At 40.7% G+C, this 21,141-nt stretch overlaps 1 protein-coding gene across 9 annotated transcripts in view; it reads right to left on the bottom strand.

Moving 5' to 3' along the window:
• Window positions 1-20,268, bottom strand: part of NEB (nebulin) — a 92,722-nt gene extending 72,454 nt beyond the window's left edge. For 8 of the 9 annotated variants that reach the window (XM_044438115.1, XM_044438112.1, XM_044438110.1 and 5 more), the window contains exons 1-24: window positions 20,071-20,268; window positions 19,848-19,952; window positions 18,020-18,127; window positions 17,120-17,431; window positions 15,931-16,134; window positions 15,721-15,825; window positions 15,216-15,320; window positions 14,073-14,384; window positions 12,884-12,988; window positions 12,047-12,145; window positions 10,154-10,255; window positions 8,691-8,798; window positions 8,088-8,399; window positions 7,817-7,921; window positions 7,623-7,727; window positions 6,728-6,832; window positions 4,509-4,616; window positions 4,296-4,409; window positions 3,958-4,155; window positions 2,809-2,913; window positions 2,047-2,151; window positions 1,833-1,937; window positions 439-546; window positions 234-347 (exon numbers count right to left, since the gene is read on the bottom strand). In XM_044438115.1, the coding sequence (XP_044294050.1) occupies window positions 234-347; window positions 439-546; window positions 1,833-1,937; window positions 2,047-2,151; window positions 2,809-2,913; window positions 3,958-4,155; window positions 4,296-4,409; window positions 4,509-4,616; window positions 6,728-6,832; window positions 7,623-7,727; window positions 7,817-7,921; window positions 8,088-8,399; window positions 8,691-8,798; window positions 10,154-10,255; window positions 12,047-12,145; window positions 12,884-12,988; window positions 14,073-14,384; window positions 15,216-15,320; window positions 15,721-15,825; window positions 15,931-16,134; window positions 17,120-17,431; window positions 18,020-18,127; window positions 19,848-19,952; window positions 20,071-20,229 (3,408 nt within the window). In that variant the 5' untranslated portion in view covers window positions 20,230-20,268. The other variant, XM_044438117.1, reaches the window with a different exon arrangement.
• Window positions 20,269-21,141: the final 873 nt, after the last annotated feature.

The raw sequence follows: 21,141 nt of genomic DNA on the forward strand, positions 1-21,141 counted from the left end.
ATGGTACCATCAGACTGCAAGTTTGAGGCAAAAAAGCAGCAGGGGACATTGACTTTCATTTCCAATCATTATTTTGCTCAAAATGCCAGGCTAATGAAAGATATGCAGATTTGCAAACTTCCTTTGTCACTGGAAAAGCACATATGCCAAGGCCGTATTCAGCTTGGCCCTTACATTGTCTGTAGGCAATATTCAGACGTCCTATTTGTGAATGTATATTTTAAAAATCTTACATCAATATTCAGTTTGCCAACTCTTAGGCATCTTGCAGTATTGGGATCATCCTGAACTCCTCTCGGAAGAGTATAAAGTGCTTTAAACTTATCATATTCCTCCCGATATTTTACCTATTAAAAAAAGAAAACAGAAATCAAGTTGCTTTGGATTCTACATTGTCCGTGCAACAAATTTAGGAATACATTGCTTGAGTGCACTTACAATACTGGCATTATACTTCAGCTCTTTGGCACGAACAAAAGGCACAGCATCAGGAGGTAATGTGTAACTGGCAGACTTCAGCTTCTCCCAAATCCTTTTATACAGGTTCTGAAGAGGGGAGAATCAAAACACTTCTGTATTAATTTTAGATAAAATCTACCCAAGTAAAGTAGACTATTAATCAATATATGTTAGTAGCATTTATATACCAACTTGCTTGTTAAAAATCAAGGCAGTGTGCAGCAATTTAAAACAAGGAAAATAAAAACAAAGGGGAAATGATGCTGTGGCCCTAAATACTATCTGAGAGGACATAGGATAATTTGAATTCTCTGCTCTGAGGCTAAACACAAAGCTCTGCTCTTAGAGCTGTGAATTGGCACTCCAGTCCCAAGAACAAGCATGGAAAGAACCACACCAGGTGCTCTCTGAGGCTGGAAGCTCAGCGTCAAAGAGGAGTTAAAAGGGGCCTTTCTGGGACTGGAGATGGAGGAGACGGGAACAGCCAAGATACAAAGTAGGCTGAAGCTGGTTCAGCTTCCTTCTGCTCCCTCAGAAACACTTTTGCCAGACAGTCAAAAAACAGCCACCTAACAGAAATGCAGAGCAGGAAGCATGGGGAGGCAAAAACTGCCTGGATGAAAGTGAACCATCCTGTCTGAAGAGTCATCTCCATATTGCTACAGTCATTTAAAAACAGGAAAACACTAAAGCATTAAAGCACATTCCAGAGCTTGAGGTCAATACACAAGAGAAAGACCTTTCACCTGTGCCCAACAAATAGGCCTCTGCTGCTACTAATGTCCTCAGAAGTCCTCTTCTGTGAATCACAATACCCTAAATGGGTTCATGGTGAGAAAGGTGTTTCCCTTCAGGTCTCATGACACCTGGGGCTTAAAACGTTAAAACCAACACTTGAAGTCACCCAACAACTAGTGCAGCTTGTTGAGGACGGGTGCAATGTGCTTCCAGTATGATATGCTGGCTAGCAGCCTAGCTGCTACATTGTGCACCAGAGGGCTGTTTCTCTATCTGAACCAGTCAATCACTTAAAAACCACCTGAGAAGATACAAACAAAATGGATTCTAATGGAATCCAGCCCAAGCAGAAAAGGATTTAACTCCTGGAAATAGATCCTCAAACTTAGGCTTTGGTTCAGATTGTTAAGGAAGGGGGCAGTTACATCCATTTGGGGGGCGGGGGGGGGTCAATGAAAAACCTCTGCTTGACTTAAATAGCTTTGCCTGTCCATGGATGGTAATTTCAAGACCTGAACCATCATCCTTGCTGCCATGCATGCTGCTTTACGCAATATCTATAATTAAAGGAATTTGTAAGACTCCAAAACAAGTCCATCTCATCTGTTCCTTCAAAATAAAATTAAAACACTCACATTACTGAAAAGGTACTTGAGCTTCTTAATCCTTTCGTGATCTACTGGTTCTGTCACGGTGGTATATTGGTCCTTGAATTTATGGTAGTGTTCTTTGTATTTCACCTATAATAAAAGGCAGATGTAGCAATTCATACACTTCATGTCAACTACAGAAGAAAAACAATGATAACCAAAGGAACTGGGACACGAAAAAAGGAAGGAAACAACTCACATCGCTGGCATTGATACCGCTCTGGATGGCAGTTACATAAACTGGAGTGTCCATAACCAGACCAAAATTCTGTAAATTTTCTTTTCCTGCTTTTGTGTATATCAGCTGTGGAACCAAGACAGAAATAACTATTATCACTGAGAATAGCTGCACCTGGTTCTTTAATATTATATAACACTGTGATTTCTTTGTTTGGGTTGTGCAATTCCTCTGGGACCCTGTGGGTTATGGGACCCTGCAACAGCCCTCTGCATGCTGGTGCACTACAAATGTGCCAGGTTACCACACTCATCATTTATTACAATTGGCCTTCCTAGCTAGGGCTGAAGTCCAAAAGATCTGGATGCTGAGGAAGGTGGCCTCAGCATGCTGATCAACAGGATACAGGCAGATAGTTTAAAATGTTAGCTAATGCCCAACTCTTTCTCTGAAACTTACACATTCCTAATGGTTAAGGAAGGGAGATTTCCCACAGACATATTTTAACCTATTTATGCCTGCCTTTGTTCACAAAACCATAAATGTTAACATTCCTAAGGAATGTATCCTGCGCCTGGCCCAGTTTGGCTTAGTTTTGTCTGCCCTAACTGAAAGCCTTTCTCCAAGATTCCAGGCAGACTTCTTTCTAATCATGCCACGTGGTATTATTCACTGCTTCAGTGAATGAGATACAATGAACCCCAAACTGATTAAACACAGAAGCCTTCTAGAGACACAGTTCCCACTTCTGCTCCCGCATTAATACAGAATCAGTTTGCTTACTTGACTCTGAAGATCGTAGGACTTCTTAGCATGCAGGATCTGAGGTGTATCCCACACATAGCATCCAATTCCCTTCAGCCATGTTAAGTCATCCTTGTATACAACCTACAGATCAGGGAAAGAGAATTTTTGAAAATCAATAAACACCACCTCCCTTCCTATCCTCTCAAATTTCATTCTAGCATCGCCAATCATGCTAAAGTTTAGGCCCCCAAGAGACAAATACGCATTGCTGCATCCTGCAAGGTGGGAATGGCTGCATGGGTGGCAGCAGCATCGTCATCTATGCACACAGAACTATGGAGTATTTAAGGCATGCTAGGACACACTCATGTGCATGTTTACACAGAAAAGAGCCCGAATGCTCCCTTTCCCACCATTCCCCACCTACAACATAGGAACATGCTAGCTGAGGAATGGTGGGAGTTGTAGAAGTTTTTCTCCATATACACGCAACTCTTACATACACAATCTTAATGATACAAGCTAGGCAAGCAGTGTTATCCCCAGCAACGTGAAATATAATCCTTCTTTCATGCATTAGATGGTTAACTCATCCTTAGACTGTTTTACTCAAATTGCTCCACAAATATAATGGTGATTGACTAAGAATTATAATAAGCAAAAGCAGTGATTTCTTTAGTGATTTCATGATATTATTATGTATGATGTTCTTTTTAAAGAATTTATTTCAAAATAAAACTAGATGCCACGGTAAACAAAGAAATGAAGAAAAAATGAGCCCATCCAGCCGCTCCCTGCTAGGCCACCCCAGATGTTCAACAGGAAGGGATGACAGGCAACAACCCTCCTCTCGGTGCATCTCCACCTCCCCCTGCCCAGCAGTTGGTATGTGATGACCCACTGCCTGAACAGTGACACTGCGTTCAGTCTGCTTGGAAAATAGCCTCCAACAAGGCAACCCTTGCATGACTCTGTCTACAATACTGCGAGAGAAAGAGACATCAGCCAGATACTATCCATGGCTGAAGCAAGGCCTGAACTGGAGATTTCCTGGCTCACAACCACACTGTGCCACTCCAGTGGGTAATGCAAAAGGGCAGTGAGTCAATCACACAACTGCTTTCGTTACTTTGCAGGAAAAATCAAAGCAGCTCTTTGTGATCAAGCAAATAAACTGCTACATACATCACTCAGAATTTCCTGGGCTCTTTTAGCCAGAATAACATGGTTCTCTTCTGGTAAACAGTTCCACTGATGTAAGTAAGTTCGGTATTCAAGGTCACTGAGGATATACTGGCATCTCTTAGCCAGCACATGGTTTATCATGTCACTTGGGATATGGATGTGTGCCTTGGTATCCTCATAATTCTTCCTGTAGGCCAACTAGAGATCAAGATATTAAGGAGGAAAATATTACTACACATGTTTTTCTTGCACAATGCTCATCATTCCTGCTGAAATTATTGCAACTAAAGGAAGAAACTCACTCAGTGAAAAAGAAGAAGAAAAAGAAAATTCCTTACCGCACTCCTTATTTTTTGGAAAGCAAGACAATGGACAACACTGGGGAAGTCGTTTATTTGTTTCCCAGCCAGATAATGGCCCTTCAGCTTCTCATACACTTCTTTATATTTAAGCTGTAAAGTGTAAACATGGGATATGCTGGGTTAAAAAACTGCAGCAAACCCACAAGCAGAGGAATAATAGTTAACAATAGAAAGAAAGTCCACACTAACCTGACTGTTAATGTAATCTGCATGCTTGGCACCAACAATGGGGATGTAGTCCGGAGGCAGAGTGTACCCAATGGCCTTATTTGATTCCCACAGTTCCTTGTATAAGTACTAGATAATGAACAGTGCACATTAGATATAAATGATCAGGGCATTTTTCAACAAATGTAAATATTCACCAAAGCAAGAACAAAAACAAAGAAGGGAAGGGGGTAAAAAAGGTAAAATCAACCAATCTGAATGGAAGAATCTATCTGGTTTTAGATGGGGTTGCAGTTTCCCTGAAGCACCTAGAGTGCAGTTTGGATATGCTCCTTCTGGGCTCGGTATGAACTGGAGAAGCTCAAACGGCAGGGGTGCCAGGAGTATTTTTTTTTTTATCAATTTAGGCTTGTATGCTAGCAGAATTTCAGCTTATTTGGAGGGGACATTCTTTGGTTATTCACATTCTCTTATCACATAGGCTGAAACGTCAGCTCCTGCAAAATACAACTATCTAGATCAGGGGTCCTTAAACTTTTCCACCAGGGGGCCAGTTGAAAGCTGCCGGTGCTGGGCACCGGCCAGAAAGGTGGTGCCAGTGGGGCACACAGGCCAGTGCAGAGGCAGGGGTGGCGTGTGCAGATATGCGCACTGAGGCAGGTGCGGGGCGCACAGCGGGTGTGCACGGCAAGAGGAGGCAAGGTGCGGGCAGGCATGCACTGTGAGGCGGGCGCACGAGGCAGCAGCTTGCTCGCTTGGAGATCGTTTTCTCTGTGCGAGCAAACCGCTGCCTCCCTGCACGCGGGTTGAGGTTGGTGGTGGCGGGCGGTGGGTCCAAATGGGCATGAGGGGCTGGATCCGCCACCTGGGCCGTAGTTTGAGGACCCGTGATCTAGATAATGACCAGAGCTGACCAGTGGACTCTCAGGAATGTAACATCTTCCTTAGTTGCCCCAGCATTTCCAAGCACAATTTTAAGTGCTGGTTTTAACACATAAAACCATTCATAATCTGAGCCCAAGTTACTTGAATATGTGCCTTCACTTGTACTAGCCTGCCTATACCCTTATGTCATCAGACAGACTCATTCACCTGCTTACCAGCAAGGGCACTTAGATTAGGGAACAGAAAGGAGACAGCCTTTCCGCAGAGGTCCCACGTAACTACTACAAGTGTCCATTGGGGATTTATTATTATTATATTTCCATACCACCCATAGCCAAAGCTCTTTGCACAGTTCACAACATTTATATCATCCATCCAGATTTCAGCCAGGCCCTACCCTGCTTAGTTTCCAAGATTAGGCAGGATCAGGCAATTCACACTATACAGATGCTGTGTTTATCAGGCTCCTTCTCAGGTTTTCAGGAAAGCCCTGAAGACCCACTTGCTCTTACTGTCCTTTCTTAATTTGGGAGCTGCCAGCTTTCTTCAAAACCATTGCTCATATTAACTTTTATTTTTATGCTGTTTCTGTTATCATCTATGACATCTTACAAGGGTTTTCATCCTTAAAAGTAACTTTAAAATAATGTATAATAAAATTAAAAGTCTAAAGCAAGATTCTTCTATTTTCTATAGAATTATGGCACTAGAAGAAACGATTCCTAGCTCTTACTTCATTTAGCCTCACAACATATGCATGGAGTTGTCTTATATCATAACCCAACCCTGAACCTGAGCCTAGTATTACGCACAGTGACTAGTAGCAGCTGTCTAGGGCCTCAGCCCTACCTGCAGATGCCAGGAATTGAACCAGGGAACATCAGGTTACAAAACACTTGCTCTGCCATTGAGTTATGTGCTCCCCACTTTCAATAGTTAGGAGCAGACAAGGAGAAGGATTTGACCAAGCTACCTACTAAGCTGTTTCATAGGACTATCCTTCTGGAAGGGTAGCTAGTTCACCAGTTGTAGCATATAAAATTATGGATCAATGAATGCATTATGGAATAAGCTTGTGTGAACTAGCATAGTTGTTAGTCCATAAAGGCTTATCCATAATACATTTTTCCATATTGAAGACACATTTGCATGTGTTAGCATAAAAAGGATTCCTAATTTAGCTAGAAAGATTGGTTGATTGATCCAGAACTGTAGACAGAAGCAGTTCAGGGCACACAGGGTATTCTCACCGGAAGTCACAAACCTAACAAAAAGATGGGTTCATACCTACTAACACAGAAACAGATTGCTTTTTTACAATTAGATATTGCCAAGTACAATAGCCAAAAACATACATCACTGTACAGCTTAGCCATATCTCGAGAATGACTCAGGGCTGGAGTATCATCAGAACCAATGTAGTGGCCTCTGTCACGGTTAAAGGTTTCTTTGTATTTCAGCTAAAGAGAAAAATATGCCGAGTTAATAACATACGCATCACATATTGCTGAATTTAACATTAATTGATTTCCTTCAAGTCATTTGATCTAGTGGAGAACAAGTGGCGCCCAGAGTTAGCTGCCTGGAACTGAGCAGGCAGGAACAAGGTGCCCCTCACCTCCCCACTCACTGCAGACCCTCCAAGCTCTCTGAAAATGCTACAGACACTCAGGAGCCTTCCTGAATGGGGTAATCTATAGTGTGAGGTAGCCCTTCCTTCCATGGAATCCAGATCCAAGATCGAAGCTATTATGTACATATAAACATAGAGTATTACAACAGAGATTGATAGACATTGATTGATATAAACACAGAAGAATATCTATGCTACCAACTGATTGACACTATATGGAAAAAAGAAGCTGTAGAGCAGACCTGGGAAACTTTGAGAAGTCCCAAGCCATTTTTGAATGTGTACTCCATGTTGGAAAAAATAAATGAAATGAATAAATAAAACCAAATGACATCCAGAGTGACTATGGTCTGCTTAAGCCCAAAGGGTCAAAATGAGTTTGCTTTCAATTTTGGCCTTTTTTATCCTTCTCTGGAGCACCAAAGGTTTCAAAAAAGCCCCCCACCCACCCCCCAGCTAGGCAGTTGCAAAAAGCAATATTGCATTATACAATATTTTTATGTTTTCTTGCTATGCTAGCTAGAATGATCAATTCACAGAATAATTTTTATAATACATTGTTGTAGCATTCTTTACAAAATATTTTATTCCATAGTTCTGGTATAAAAGATACTTACATCGCTCTGAATGATTGTGTGTTCTTTTGCCAAAACAAGATCTGGAGGGTCTTCTACAGGTGTAAAGTTTGCAAAATTATCCAGGGCCTCTTTTGTATAGAGTCTCTGTAAACAGGTGTGATAGGAAGACTGTAAATAACATTTATAGGAAACATACAGAATGCAGCAGCAAATGAATGAAAACTTTCATTCACCTTGTTTATCAGATCCTGAGCCTTCTTCACTTTCCGATGCTCCACTGAATCTAAAGGCATCCAACCACAGCCACGGAGCCATTCCAGATCAGCTTTATAAATATTCTATAAAAGATGAAAATCAGACGATGAAGCTCAGTGTTACGCTTATGTAGACCAAGGGGCAAAACTGAGCCTGGATCTTCCTCCCCAGACTACACTGCTTAGGCATACTGATGCTTAACTCTTAGCGAGAGACGAACTTGTACACTGAAACAGTATAATCACTTACATCGCTCTGAAGGTCATAGGCTTTCTTTGCCTGGATGCAGTCATTCTGGTCAGGGTGACACGTCCATTCATGAAGGTAATGGCGATATGGAATTTCACTGACAACATGCTGGCAGTCTTTTGCTGCGAGGACAGATAATATATCTGGAGGTATGTGAATTTTGGACTTGGTTTTGTGATACGCCTCCTTATACAGTCTATCATTCTGGATTTTGCCAGCATGCTCAAACCAGACCAGTTTGGGATCCTCTCGCATACTGTTGACTCCAACATAGTGACCTCTTTGGTGGACATAGTCTGCCTTGTATTTCAGCTGAAACAGAAAAACACAGATGCTTTAAATGTCAGCATTGCATCTTTTCTGGTTCTAATGCAGTTCTTATAAAGTTATTTTATGCTAATGTATTGTTTGTATTTACTTGCCAGTCTTTGTTCTCTGAGAATATTAAGTAAGTTATCACGGGAAATTGACTATCTGAAATGAGGATAGGACACTAGCACGAGAATTTTAAACTCCATTCCAGATACAGGCTATAATGTTAGGGATGGGTACCTTAAACATGACAAAATTCTGAATGATTTTTAAAAGCTAAAGAGTTTTTACCTCACTTTGAACGTCATTTGAATGCTTGGCATGGCGGAAAGGCACGCTGTCAGGAGGCAATATATAGCCAATAGATTTCTGTTTCTCCCAGTTATCCTTGTACAGATGCTGAAACACAAAATTAGCAGTAGCATTAGGAGTTAATATCTGCCTGAAGGACTGTCATTTTCACTGTAAGACCACAAAGTTATAAACAATCCTTGCTGTAACTCTGAAATATTAATATCTAGAAAAATATGTTTACATTTAACATTCTCCATCCTAAAATTTGAACACACTTCCATCAGCCAATGACCACATTCTAATACATACTATCACATCATTTTGGCTTGCTGCAGCTTTTTGCCATTTTGAACCTTCTACCCCACCTGTCAAGATTGCAAATGCTGGTCTGATAACCAACTTTTACTTTTCTGCTTTTGAAATCCCTGACTACCTGCGGCTGTCAGTGGCTGGAAAAAGGGTTTTAGGTTTCCTTAAGTGACTCCTTGTGGTTTGCTATTCTATGCTCTTTTTCACCCCAGATGTCTTATCTTTAACCTGACTGTAAGGGCAACTGGACCAAACATGATTGAGAGCATTTAAATAAACAGTGTCACAACAGTGCTGATATGTTATACTCTGTGACCTTTTGCTTTGTGACTCACCATTGCATTTCCATCCTACATATGAAGATGCAGCATAATGAGTTTTCAACTAAGACTCATTCTTGTGTTACTTTAGTGGCACAGGAATGGCACCCTGCTTGGTTGCATCTCATGCCATGCCAGGTAGTTTAGAACTGAGGTGATGATGTGGGAAGCATGAGGACAAGGGCAACTACTGTTCCACTGTGCCCCACTTTGAGCTAACTTTCTGGGCTAGAGAGGGCTATGTTATATTCAGGGTAGGCCTCTATCCGTGTGGCTTCTCATCCATGGTGCTCCAAGGTGGTGATAATGTATCCAATTGTTGCAGGTCCTTCTTGTACATGCTAGTATCGAATTCATATGCTAAATTATAACAGCTGTGCAGACAAAATGCAAGATCAGTGGTATATAAATCTATTAGATTAAAAATGGGAGTACTGAGAAGCAGGAGGGAGGTATCAGCATACTCAGGGAACCCTGATATTGGAGGAAGTAGAAACAAAATGTTAAGGATAAAAAAGAACTCAGGATGGAATAATCCAGTAAGATTTTAGTATGTTCAGTGGCCACAGAACACAGAGTGACTGTTGGGGGCAGGGGGATAAATGGCACTTTTTGAAGCAAGGGGCACACCTGGCTGGAACTCTGAGAAAGAGCACTCCACTGTACAACTTTTTTTGTAGTTTCCTCTTGTATTTATATTTACATCCCTATGTGAATCTAGTTCAGCATTACTCCTTGCATCCCCTCATACCTCATATTTAACAACACCTTGTAGTATAAAACTAACTCCAGCTCCCTGCATTCTGCCATTTCAGCAAGAAAAGTACATACATGATTGAGAATCCTGGCTGCTTCTTTAGCTGCTTGCAGCTGTGGTGTCTCTGTTAGGGTATAGTTTGACTTGATGCTGTTCCATTCCTTGTGGTATTTAATCTGAAAAAGGAAAGCACACAGAGTAAATGTTTTGTAGATTGGCAAGTTATACTGACGCATAAACAAGACTTGCTCAGTATATCTGATTATAAATTCTAGGCATCAATCCATCACTATTTGTGCTTCAGTTATCTTGTCACCGAGAAAAGCATGGATGAATAGAAATACTGTCCAGGCTTCAGAAACATTCTAAGCCTATACTGAACACAATCAACAGAATAATTTTGGAAAAGCCTTCTTGCAAAAGTGTGAAAGACAGGATAGCAGTTTCTATATGGAAAAGCGAGGGTCATAAGAAGAGAAAGGTCTGGCTGGTTTAGACTTAAAGTTAATCGGTCTCCAAGAATAGACAGTTAGAAGCTATGACACGTTAAACTTACTCCTGCATGGGCATATTTAGGATGGAGCTGTGTTTCTACGCTTATTGAGAAAATATAGAGACTGGTAAGAATTACATTTGTCCTTGGCCAGGCACTGTCCCCTTCACCCCACCTGCCACTGGCATGTGGCTCTTGTTATCTCCTCAACCAGAATTTGCCCCCAGGTAATGACTATATTATAGCCAACTTTTTTTTCTTTTTACAAGGCGCCCAAGGCCATTTACAAAACTCTGTTCTTCACTTCTTTAACACACACTTCATTTATCCTCACAACAACCATCTTGTGAGGTAGGTTAGACTGCGAGGCAGTGGCTGGCTCAAAGTCACTAATGAAGCTTTTTAGCTAAGTGAGAGCTAGAGCCTGGATTTCCTGAACCCCAGTCGAACACTGTAACCACTACACTACACTGTTTAATACTTTGACTGTGGCTACAGCTTTTGTACACTAGTCTTTTCACTGCATAGATACACTGACATCTATAAAAGATCATGCTACAATTTATTTGTTGCATTTAATGTGCTGTCAAAGACTCTTTATTGTTTTCTTCTTGCGACATGCCAGTATGTTTATTCTGGAATTATATTATTTTTAAGAGATATCTCAGAGGAAAATGGAAAGATTTCTGCCCTGTGCTAAGGTGAAAGAAAGCAAGAAATAGTGCACTCAGATTGGCAAGTCCAGGGGTTGTAAAACACCTTTTCAGGGTCTCCTACCCTTCAGGCAAGTCACATAAAGCTCTTCACACCATTCCAATATGTCATGGCTGGCAGGAACGGCTATTGTCCCAGCAGGGAAATATCCGAGCAGGAAGCATATGTGATTGCCATCTGGACAACTGCAGCACCAGTGGAGATAAACACGTTGCGTGGTGACAATGTGCACTTCTCCATCATATTTGCAAAATGTATTTTCTTGTTATTTTGTTATAAAACTGTGGGTATGGGGGATTCTGTGGGGGATTCTGTATAAGAGCAGGAAGTTGAGGCAGGTATCACACAGGACCCTCCCAGACACCCAGTCCTGGGTTCTCCCAGCTTCCAGGCATACTGTATATCTACTTAGCTTGACTAGGTTGTGACATAATGCACAAATGGTGAGGGGCTGACTCTTAAAGTGCTTTTGGCAAGGACTTCCTGATGCCAGCAGACAATGAGAGATAACACACAAGGCAACTATATTAGAAAATGCTGTCATTGCTTAGGTGAGATAACTGTCACAGAACTTGCATTTTTATTCTCCCTTGCTTCAGAGCGCTGCTCACTCAGTTTCCATGCTCAGTTGGATTTGTAAAAACCCACAGAGATTTTTGCACAGTATGTTGCTTCCATCTGCAAAGATGAGCACCTCCTTTACCTTGCAGGTGTGCAATCCCTTTCCTTTAACCAGATCAAAATGTAAGGCAGTACTTACATCACTTAATATTTCCCCTCCTTGTTTGGCTGTACGGTAATCAACCCTGTCAGCCACTGGGGTAAATGGCTGAGTTTCAACCTTTGTACGATACAGCCTCTGTAAAAGAAGAAAAGAACAAGGGAAGGAGGTTGCACAATTAATCACACCAATAATTAGAATAACAAAACAAGGAAGTGCTGGGAAGAAAACATGCAAGGGCAGAGGCAGTCTCCTTTTCAATCTTTTCTTTTTGTTTTCCCATATCTTGTACATCCCTTTCTGTCCACACTATGCTGAGTAATGGAGTAACTACTGCTGAATTAAAATCTCCTACTTTCACAATCTTTAAAAAATCTGGATTTTAAACATGCCTAAATGAATGAGTGAACTCTGAGTGATGAATTAGTCCAACAAAACCTGAATGGGAAAAAATTGTATGCTTGCTTTCATACTGCAAAATGAAAACTAGTGGGGGTGGGTAGACAGAGTCTTGCATCAGAAATGGGTGCATTAAAGACAAGGCAAACTGACAGGATATTTTTTATGAACATTCTGGGCAGTATCCAATCATTCCATTGCACTGGTGGGAGCAACAACTAATTCAGTGGGAAGCTGGCACTACCAGGAGCAACCCAAAACAAAGGGAGAAGTAGTTTCCAAAATGGTGGAGAAGGAACTGCAGAAGCAATCTCCACCGACCTGCCCCAGTGTGAACATAGCCTTATTCACTTGTTTCTGAATCACTACTTTCTGTTGTGTGAACAGTGCAATCAACTCATAGTGGCAGGATTGCAGATGGCTCAATTTCTTATATGAAACAGAAAGCATCTCTGTGGGAGATACTTTAATTATTACCTCACTCAAAATATCCTGAGCGTGCTTGACATGGTTGACTGAGACAGAACCACTTGGCATCCATCCAATTCCACGTAACCATTCCAGGTCGGATTTATAAACAGCCTGAATAGACAGAAAAAGTATGAAGGGTTACTTACAACTCTTTTCCGAGCACGTACTGTTTCATGCAAGGCTTGAAAAGTTTCAGCCAAAAGGAAAACAGAGCTTCTTTTCTCTCAGTTTGCAAAGGATGCTACTGACAGAATTTGCACAACTTCATTTGCTTATGCTGCAATAGGCTTGAATTCAACACCACACCATGGGACTTCTTCATCCTCTTTTCCACCCAGCAGCCCCCAAAGATTCCCATCTACACCCCGCCCTCCCAGCAGAACCTGATTCAGGCAGCGTACAAGGACTGTATAGAAAAGGGAAATTTGTTCTGGTAGCAGATACCCTTACGTAGAAAGACCTCATGGAAACCAATCCTTTGCTTAAACAATACTTCTCAACCACCAACTTGCCTTCACTAAGCTTCCTCATATACATTCTCTTTTCTCCACACAGTGCACAACAGCAACTATGGAAGAAATCTCACATCCACAATTATTTGAAATCAATGAGATTTGTCTGCATGGATATATACATTGGGCTGTGGTGTGACTGTGTAATTAAAAAATAAAACACAGACTTTTTAAAGCAATCCATTGTGCTTAGCAATTTCCTATCTGGTATACTCACTTATTAAGTGCCATATACAAAAAGATGTATAATATAGGCAAACTATCTCTATTCAGATCATGCTAGAGCCAACAGTAATAATCCACCATATACCATGAGAGATTAAACAGACCAAGGGAAAAAATATAATGAGATGCATTAGTAATTAACTTTATTATTAGCTAGCAAATGGACTCAGCTTCACATAGATGGAAATAACACTTATGCTGACACAGCAAAGGCCGGAAGCAAACTTACAGAGCTTCTAATGTGGCCACATTTCAATATGGGGGTGGGGAGGTGCCCCACAGAGGCATACCCTTAGGCTCTGCCTATTATGCAAGTTTCAGGTGGCTAGGTTCCACAGCCTCAGAGCTATGGTGGAGATTGTTGGACAAACACTCATCCCCGTTTATTATTTTTATAGATAAACTAACTATAATGAAAAAAAATAAAGATGTATGAATAATGAGTTGAAAGAACTCACATCACTCTGTAGCTCGTATGCTTTCTTGGCTTGAATGACATCATTCTGGTCAGGCAGACATATCCATTCATGCAGGTAGCGGCGGTAATCAATGTCGCTAACCAGTTTCTGACATTTCTTGGCCAACAAGATGGACAGCATGTCCACTGGGCTATTGAACTTGGTCTTGTATTTCTCAAAATGTTTCTTGTACTCCCTCTCACTCTGCAGCTTGGCTACGTGCATAGCCAGTACCATCTTGGGGTCATCATAGACATCACGGCATCCCACGTGATGTCCCACTTGCTTACGGTAGCCTTCTTTGTACTTGTACTAATAGCAGTAGAAAGAAATACACAATTAGGATTTTCATTTGATACATATCAAGCAAAGATGGATTTGTAAGGAATGGTTCTGCATTTTTTAAAATAAACTTTATTACCAAACTGGTAAGAGCGAAGGATCCCGCAGCCTGCCATGTTGGAAGAAGATGACTTATTTCTGTCTAAACATGCCCAGGGTTGTAACCTAATGCTGCAGTCCTATACATATTTACTTGTAAGCCCTACTGAACGGTGGCCTTACTTCTATAGAAATGTTCACAGCATCACACTATATAGATGGTTATTGACAATTTTGCTATACTTTTGCTTTTTGTAATCAGCTTTATCCAACTATTTGGGTTAAAAAGTGAGATCAAAAATATATCAAATAAAATATTTTATTTAAAAGTTTCTATTTGTGAATGAATAGAAAGATGGATACTTCAAACCATCCACTCATTCCATGAATTTAGTCAGGAACAACAATAAAAAGGGAAAATGGTGAATCTGGGAAAATGGACTTTGTGTTTTCTAAATATTGAAAATGGGAAGATCGTACTTTGTTTTAACTGTTTTATATCAGGGGTATCCAACTGGGGATCTTCTGCTAATAATGTTTTGGTAGAGCTTGATATTCATCTTTAAAAATCATCATGTCAGGACAATTGACAAAGAAATTGTCTACAATATTTGTCTGCAAATTGGCCTATAATTTTTTAAAATCTTGTTTTGAATATGTTGTATTTTTAGAAGGTACTTTCTGTTTCCTGCATTTTGATACCATCTAATCCAATCCTAAAGTCTACTGATAAAACATCAAATCCTGAAACATTCTACTTACATCACTGGCAATTTCTCTTGAGGCTTTGGCTGTCTTGATTGGGACTGCATCTGCTCTCAGGTCAATATATTTCTTAATGTCATCCCAAGCTTCTGTGTAAAGTTTCTGGATGAAAACACACAGTCCAACATAATATTGTCAACAATGTTTTCGACTGCTTGTAGTATTTCATCTCCTCCTTCTGGGTCATCAATCTTTCATCTCTCAGCCCCCATTGTGTGGATGGGAAAGGAACCAGAATGGGCCAAAATACTTGGCATGCTGTAGCATGTTCAACAATGTTTTCAGGATTAGGTTTTACTTGCAGCCTAATCCTAATAAGCATTGCACTAGGACAAACATATTTATGATGGTGTGCAAAATGATGATTAATTACAATGTCATAAGCATGCAGAGAAGGGACATCCTAAGTTGATCCTGCATATTACATAACTAAGGCAGTCTATGGACATGAAAACACCAGTGTGCTTGATCCATCCATGTGCATATGCATACATTCTCTTACATTGCTTATATTTGCAGCATTAATCTTAGATTGCACCATGACAGGCGTATCCGATGGAATTGTGACCTGCGACTTCTCTTTGTCCCACACTTCGCGATACAGATTCTAGGGAAGGAGCAAAGGTGAAATTATACTACTGAGTAATGAAAAGATACACATACCTAGCCTATACCAACACAGCACTTCAGCATAAGGAGTGCGGTCACTTACGTCACTGATCTGTTGGCTGTTGACCTTAGCCAAGAGAACCGGTGGTGTGTCGACAATACTGGTAAACTTCAGTGCATCTCGAGGCAGCTTGTACAATCTCTCATTCACCAGGTCTTGGCAGTGTTTCGCATGGACCACTCCCACAGAGCCCTCCGGCATCCAGCCAATGCCTCGCAGCCATTCCAAGTCTGATTTGTACACATTCTGCAAAGGAAAACACTTGGCTGTTAGCAATGCAGCTTAAGAAAAGTGCCACCATACTGCATAAGCATAAACATTGTATGTCTTTAAGGACAACTCAATCACCACGGTAGTGGGTTACAAAACTGAAGGTAAAGTGTTTCCACAACAGATGTAAAGATATTAAATGAATATCCAATCACACTTCCTAGTACCATTCTCTAACTTTCACTGAGCTTGTTCAAAAATTAATTAAAATAGATTTTTTTAACTAGACAAATTAAGAAGTTAATATAGAATCTTATAGCTGTAATGATGTTTCACATCTGTATTGACAGTGGGTATGAAATGGCATTAGTTTTTGAAGATGTGTAGAAAATTGAAATCAATGCTTGATATGAAAATTGTTCAGGACTACCCTATACATGTCCACTGAGGGCTTTTCTACATAAGACTATCAATCTGCAGCATCCACAAGTAAATTGAGAATTCGTTTTCACTTCTCAAATTAATAGACAATTACCCACACACCAAAAAGAGCAAACACCAAAACAATAAGAAAACCCCTAAAAATCTATTTATAATCAAAAGTAAAATTAGAAGATCACAACTGTATTCAAGGAACCAAAAACAATGATAAAAAGCCTTGACATTGGCTGCATTACACTTAGTTCTGGAAATATGCATGCATAATATGCAGTTGGCATGCCATATTCAGAGACTGTACAATACTGCGAGCAGCAGTGTTAACAGTATCTCAGGTTGCTCAGAACTGCATTTGCAGAAGAATTCAGACTAGGATTAATACTCAGGAAATGAACTACAGTAGATGCAATCAAGGAATCAAAGAAAGAATTGTTCAACAGGAATCTATTACGGGATCCAGTCCCAATCTCTCTTTTCTTTTCACGACAGCAACAGTATCTACTCACATCGCTCTGAAGTTCATATGCTTTCTTGGCTTGGATCACATCGTTCTGGTCTGGCAGACAAGTCCACTGNTACTCACATCGCTCTGAAGTTCATATGCCTTCTTGGCTTGGATCACATCATTCTGGTCTGGCAGACAAGTCCACTGGTGCAAGTACTGATGATAGTCAACGTCACTTGCTAAGGCCTGCCCCTGCTTGGCTGCCTCGATGGCCACCATGTCCCCTGGTATCGTGATCCTGGCCTTTGAGTCGTGGTAGGCCTTCTTATACAATCGGTCGTTTATCATCTTCATTACTTTGGCGGCCCATGTAAGTTTAGGATCCTCCTTCACTGAAGGGCATCCTATATAGTGGCCTTTCTGTTTCTCATGGGTTTCTTTGTACTTGTACTAAACAGGAAAAACAGAAGATTAAACAATTAAACATGTGCAAGTAGAAAAATGAGGTGGTGGTCTCAGTGCTCCAGTTGTTAGGGAATTCCATTTGTAGTAGAGGAAACCATCAAGATTCTTCAACTGAATCTTTGCTGTACAAAACAGTATATTGTAGAATGATTAACCAGTAGTTGCTATACTTCCTGAGCATAAGTAAAGGGTACTTTTCTGATATAAAGGGAGTGCTATGCCTGGTTGCAATCTCTCAAGAATGAGAACATCTCTATTCCAAAACAACAATTCCAAGAAAGCAAGCTAAATTTTACCTGGCAGTAGGCCCACTGAACATGGTTGGTTTTACTTTTAAGTAAATGTGGGCAGGATTGGTCTCTGACAATATGCTTTCAGGATTCTTTAACTCAACTCAGAAGTGACTATACTTCTAAAATACTGCTAAAAATATCATGGACATGCAGTCCAGCAACTTGTACATGGCTGAATAAATAAGATTTTGAGAATGGGTTATACTGGGCTGCATTTTTGCCCAAGACACTCATGTCTCAATAAAACATTCCCTTTTCAGAGGGTGAATAGAGTTTGTACCTCACTTGCAATATCTCGAGAGGCTCTTGCATGTTTGATCGGAATTGCATCAGCTCTTATGTCATAACCTTTAGCCTTAGCCTCATCCCAGGCTCCAGTATAATGTTTCTGCAATCAAAATAACAGAGTTTTCAATTAGGTCATAAAATACGTAAGGAAAACAAGTAAAAGACATTCAGGGATTACCAGTGAAACGCTGTACTAGTTTTCTTTTAAGTAAATCCCATTGCATCATAGGGGCTTTTCAGCCTGGAAAATGCAGACAATTGCAGCCTAACAAGCCGTCCCGAGGCTTATGCGAATGGGGCAGCATACAAAAACTCCAAATAAATAAATAAATCCTGCCAGAAAACTGAATGCATGAACATAACTTATGGAAACACATCAGATTACTGGCTTTACATCTGACATTGGACATAGAATAGAAAGGAATGGTAATTCCTGTTAACAGAGCTAGAGCAAAGTTAACTAGAATTGATAATATAGGTCTAGATAGGCAGAGGTAAGTAAAGCTTAAACAGAATGAAAAGTTGTGTTGGATGCTGAAGCCACCATTAGAAAGTCAGCCAATTCATGAGTCACTCTGGGATTACCTCAGGATACAGCCCAGCTACCAAAATCTGCAATTGGCTGCAGCCATTAGCTTCTCAGGGCCCCTAAACCCCATATTGCTTTTTGTCACTTCGAGAGGCACAATGTCATCACAAGGACTGGTGCGATGGAAAAGGCCATGCTGCTTCTGTAATATTCTGTAAGCCAGCACTAGGCAACTGTGGGATGTCCCAATGGCACTGTTCTCACTGGAACCCTTACTGGGTACCCTAAATACCTATTTAACAATTAACGTTTGCTGCTGCAATTTGGCAGCAAGCTGTTCTGTAGTGCTCAGGAACTACAAAGAGTGAAACTTAGTTTATTTTCAAGCCAACTCTGATCCTTTCAGTGATCCATAGCACAGAAAGTGCCATTTCTCCTCTTCCAAATTGTGCTTTTTCAGCTATTCCAAATTTAAAAGGATGGCGGGGGGAGCTATTCAAGACCGTATTTGGTACAAGTAGGAAATAAATCCAGGGCTAACAATGCTAAGCTTTGTTCTTTTGGGAACTTGGTAAGGTGCATCTCTCCTTAGACAGCAATTGAAACTACGCCACAATGCCCTGATCTTTTGCTCCAATGTCATGATTTCTTGGCCTTTTTAAATGTGAATGAAGACTTCTATTTCTAGATTGTATTTGCATGTTAATAGGGTTTAGATTCTGGGGCCGGAAGCTTCTTACATTTTCAAAAAACTCTACCAAGCTTTCCTTTTCCTGAATTTGCCCACAGTCTCTCAACTGCATATTACAAAACATGAAGGAAGTGATCAATAATATTCATATACAGAGCAGTTCCATGCCTTTCTGCAAGCACGTCAGGCTTAGATGGGATTTCTGCAGGGCAACATCTCCATGCACTGTGCCCGAAGCCATCACCATAATACTGTTGCTTTTTAATGTTTCCCTTATGTGAATTGCTTTCAAACAGTTGAGAGCAATTGCTGGCTGTATATTTGCCAAAGAAATAAGGAAAAATATTTTAACTAATTAGTAAGTTTAAAAAACTAATATTAACTATGTATTTTAATGCTTGTCTAGTCATCAAGACAACTGGCAATGTCATCAAAGTGTCCCTTGATCAAGTACATACAAATGAGCAAGATTACAGCCACAGCCAGTGAGACAATTGTCTCTTATTTTTTAAGAATATATGCAGCTGAAGCAACCTAATAGGCAATTATCTGTCAGTGTGCTACCACACCCATGTGCAAATTGTGCATCAGTTCACTTACACTGCTTATGTTCAGAGCATTAATCTTAGACTGCATCATGACAGGGGTATCCGATGGAATAGTGATCTGTGTCTTGTCCTTGTCCCACGCTTCACGATACAGATTCTAGGGAAGGAGCAGAGGACAAGTATACTACTGCGTGATGAGAAGACTGCCTCTTTTTCAAACACATACTTAGTCCATACCAATACAGCAATGCAGCATAAGGGTTACAGTCACTTACGTCACTGATCTGTTGGCTGTTGATCTTAGCCAAGAGAACCGGTGGTGGGTCAGCAATACTGGTAAACTTCAGTGCATCTCGAGGCAGCTTGTACAATCTCTCGTTCACCAGGTCTTGGCAGTGTTTCGCATGGACCACTCCCACAGAGCCCTCTGGCATCCAGCCAATGCCTCGCAGCCATTCCAAGTCTGATTTGTACACATTCTGCAAAGGAAAACACTTGGCTATTAGCAATACGGCTGAAGGAATTTCCCTCAACCAAGGGGAATAATGCTGCCTTTCACCAAAGTGCAATTTATTCTGGGTTTCTCCTCGGCACAGATCCACTCAGGCATGATGCAAGGTGTGTCAGAGGATTGGAGGAAAAGTTCCTTCCACCTGACTTTTTGGGATGATGGATGAATAGAAAATAAATTCTCTACCTGGCTAATACAAACACAAGGAATTCAAAAAATGATGATTAATTTTAGTCAATGGAGCTAAAGCGCTACTCACTTTGGTTCAGTGGGCTGAGCCAAAAACTAATATAAAATACATTTTCACAGTAGGTTAAGCAATGAAGAAGTTACCAGAGGCTCCTTTGCCTCCAATACCATTTCATGTCTGCACTGATGGCAGCGTTGCAATTAGAGAACTACAAAGTAAGTTATTTCCTTTCCTGCATTTTACATTATAACCACAACTGGCATTGTGGCATCAAGGTAAACAAGTGGAAGCAGAATTTTTTCCACTTTCCAAAAGAGTGACATATGTTCCCTTTTCCAATGTTAAAAAAGGGATGCCAATTAGATTACTTCCAATAGTATCAGAGATGCTGGAAATGCCAATACACTAACCACTTTGTCTGCATGACAAGTTCGCATGCTCCAAAATATTTCCTGTATCCGTGGCCCAGTACTGGCTCTGGAAACACTTTTGAGCAAATGCTCTGATGTTTGCCCACCCGCACTAATGCTCAGGAGACAAACTATCACAGATGCGATCAAGGAATCGAAGAAAGGATCGATCAACGGGAATCTACTATGGGACCCAATCTCTCTTTTCTTTTCACGACAGCAACAGTATCTACTC

This window comes from Varanus komodoensis, unplaced genomic scaffold (genome assembly GCF_004798865.1).
Source record: "Varanus komodoensis strain SLA01 unplaced genomic scaffold, ASM479886v1 scaffold32, whole genome shotgun sequence".
Lineage (NCBI taxonomy): Eukaryota > Metazoa > Chordata > Lepidosauria > Squamata > Varanidae > Varanus > Varanus komodoensis.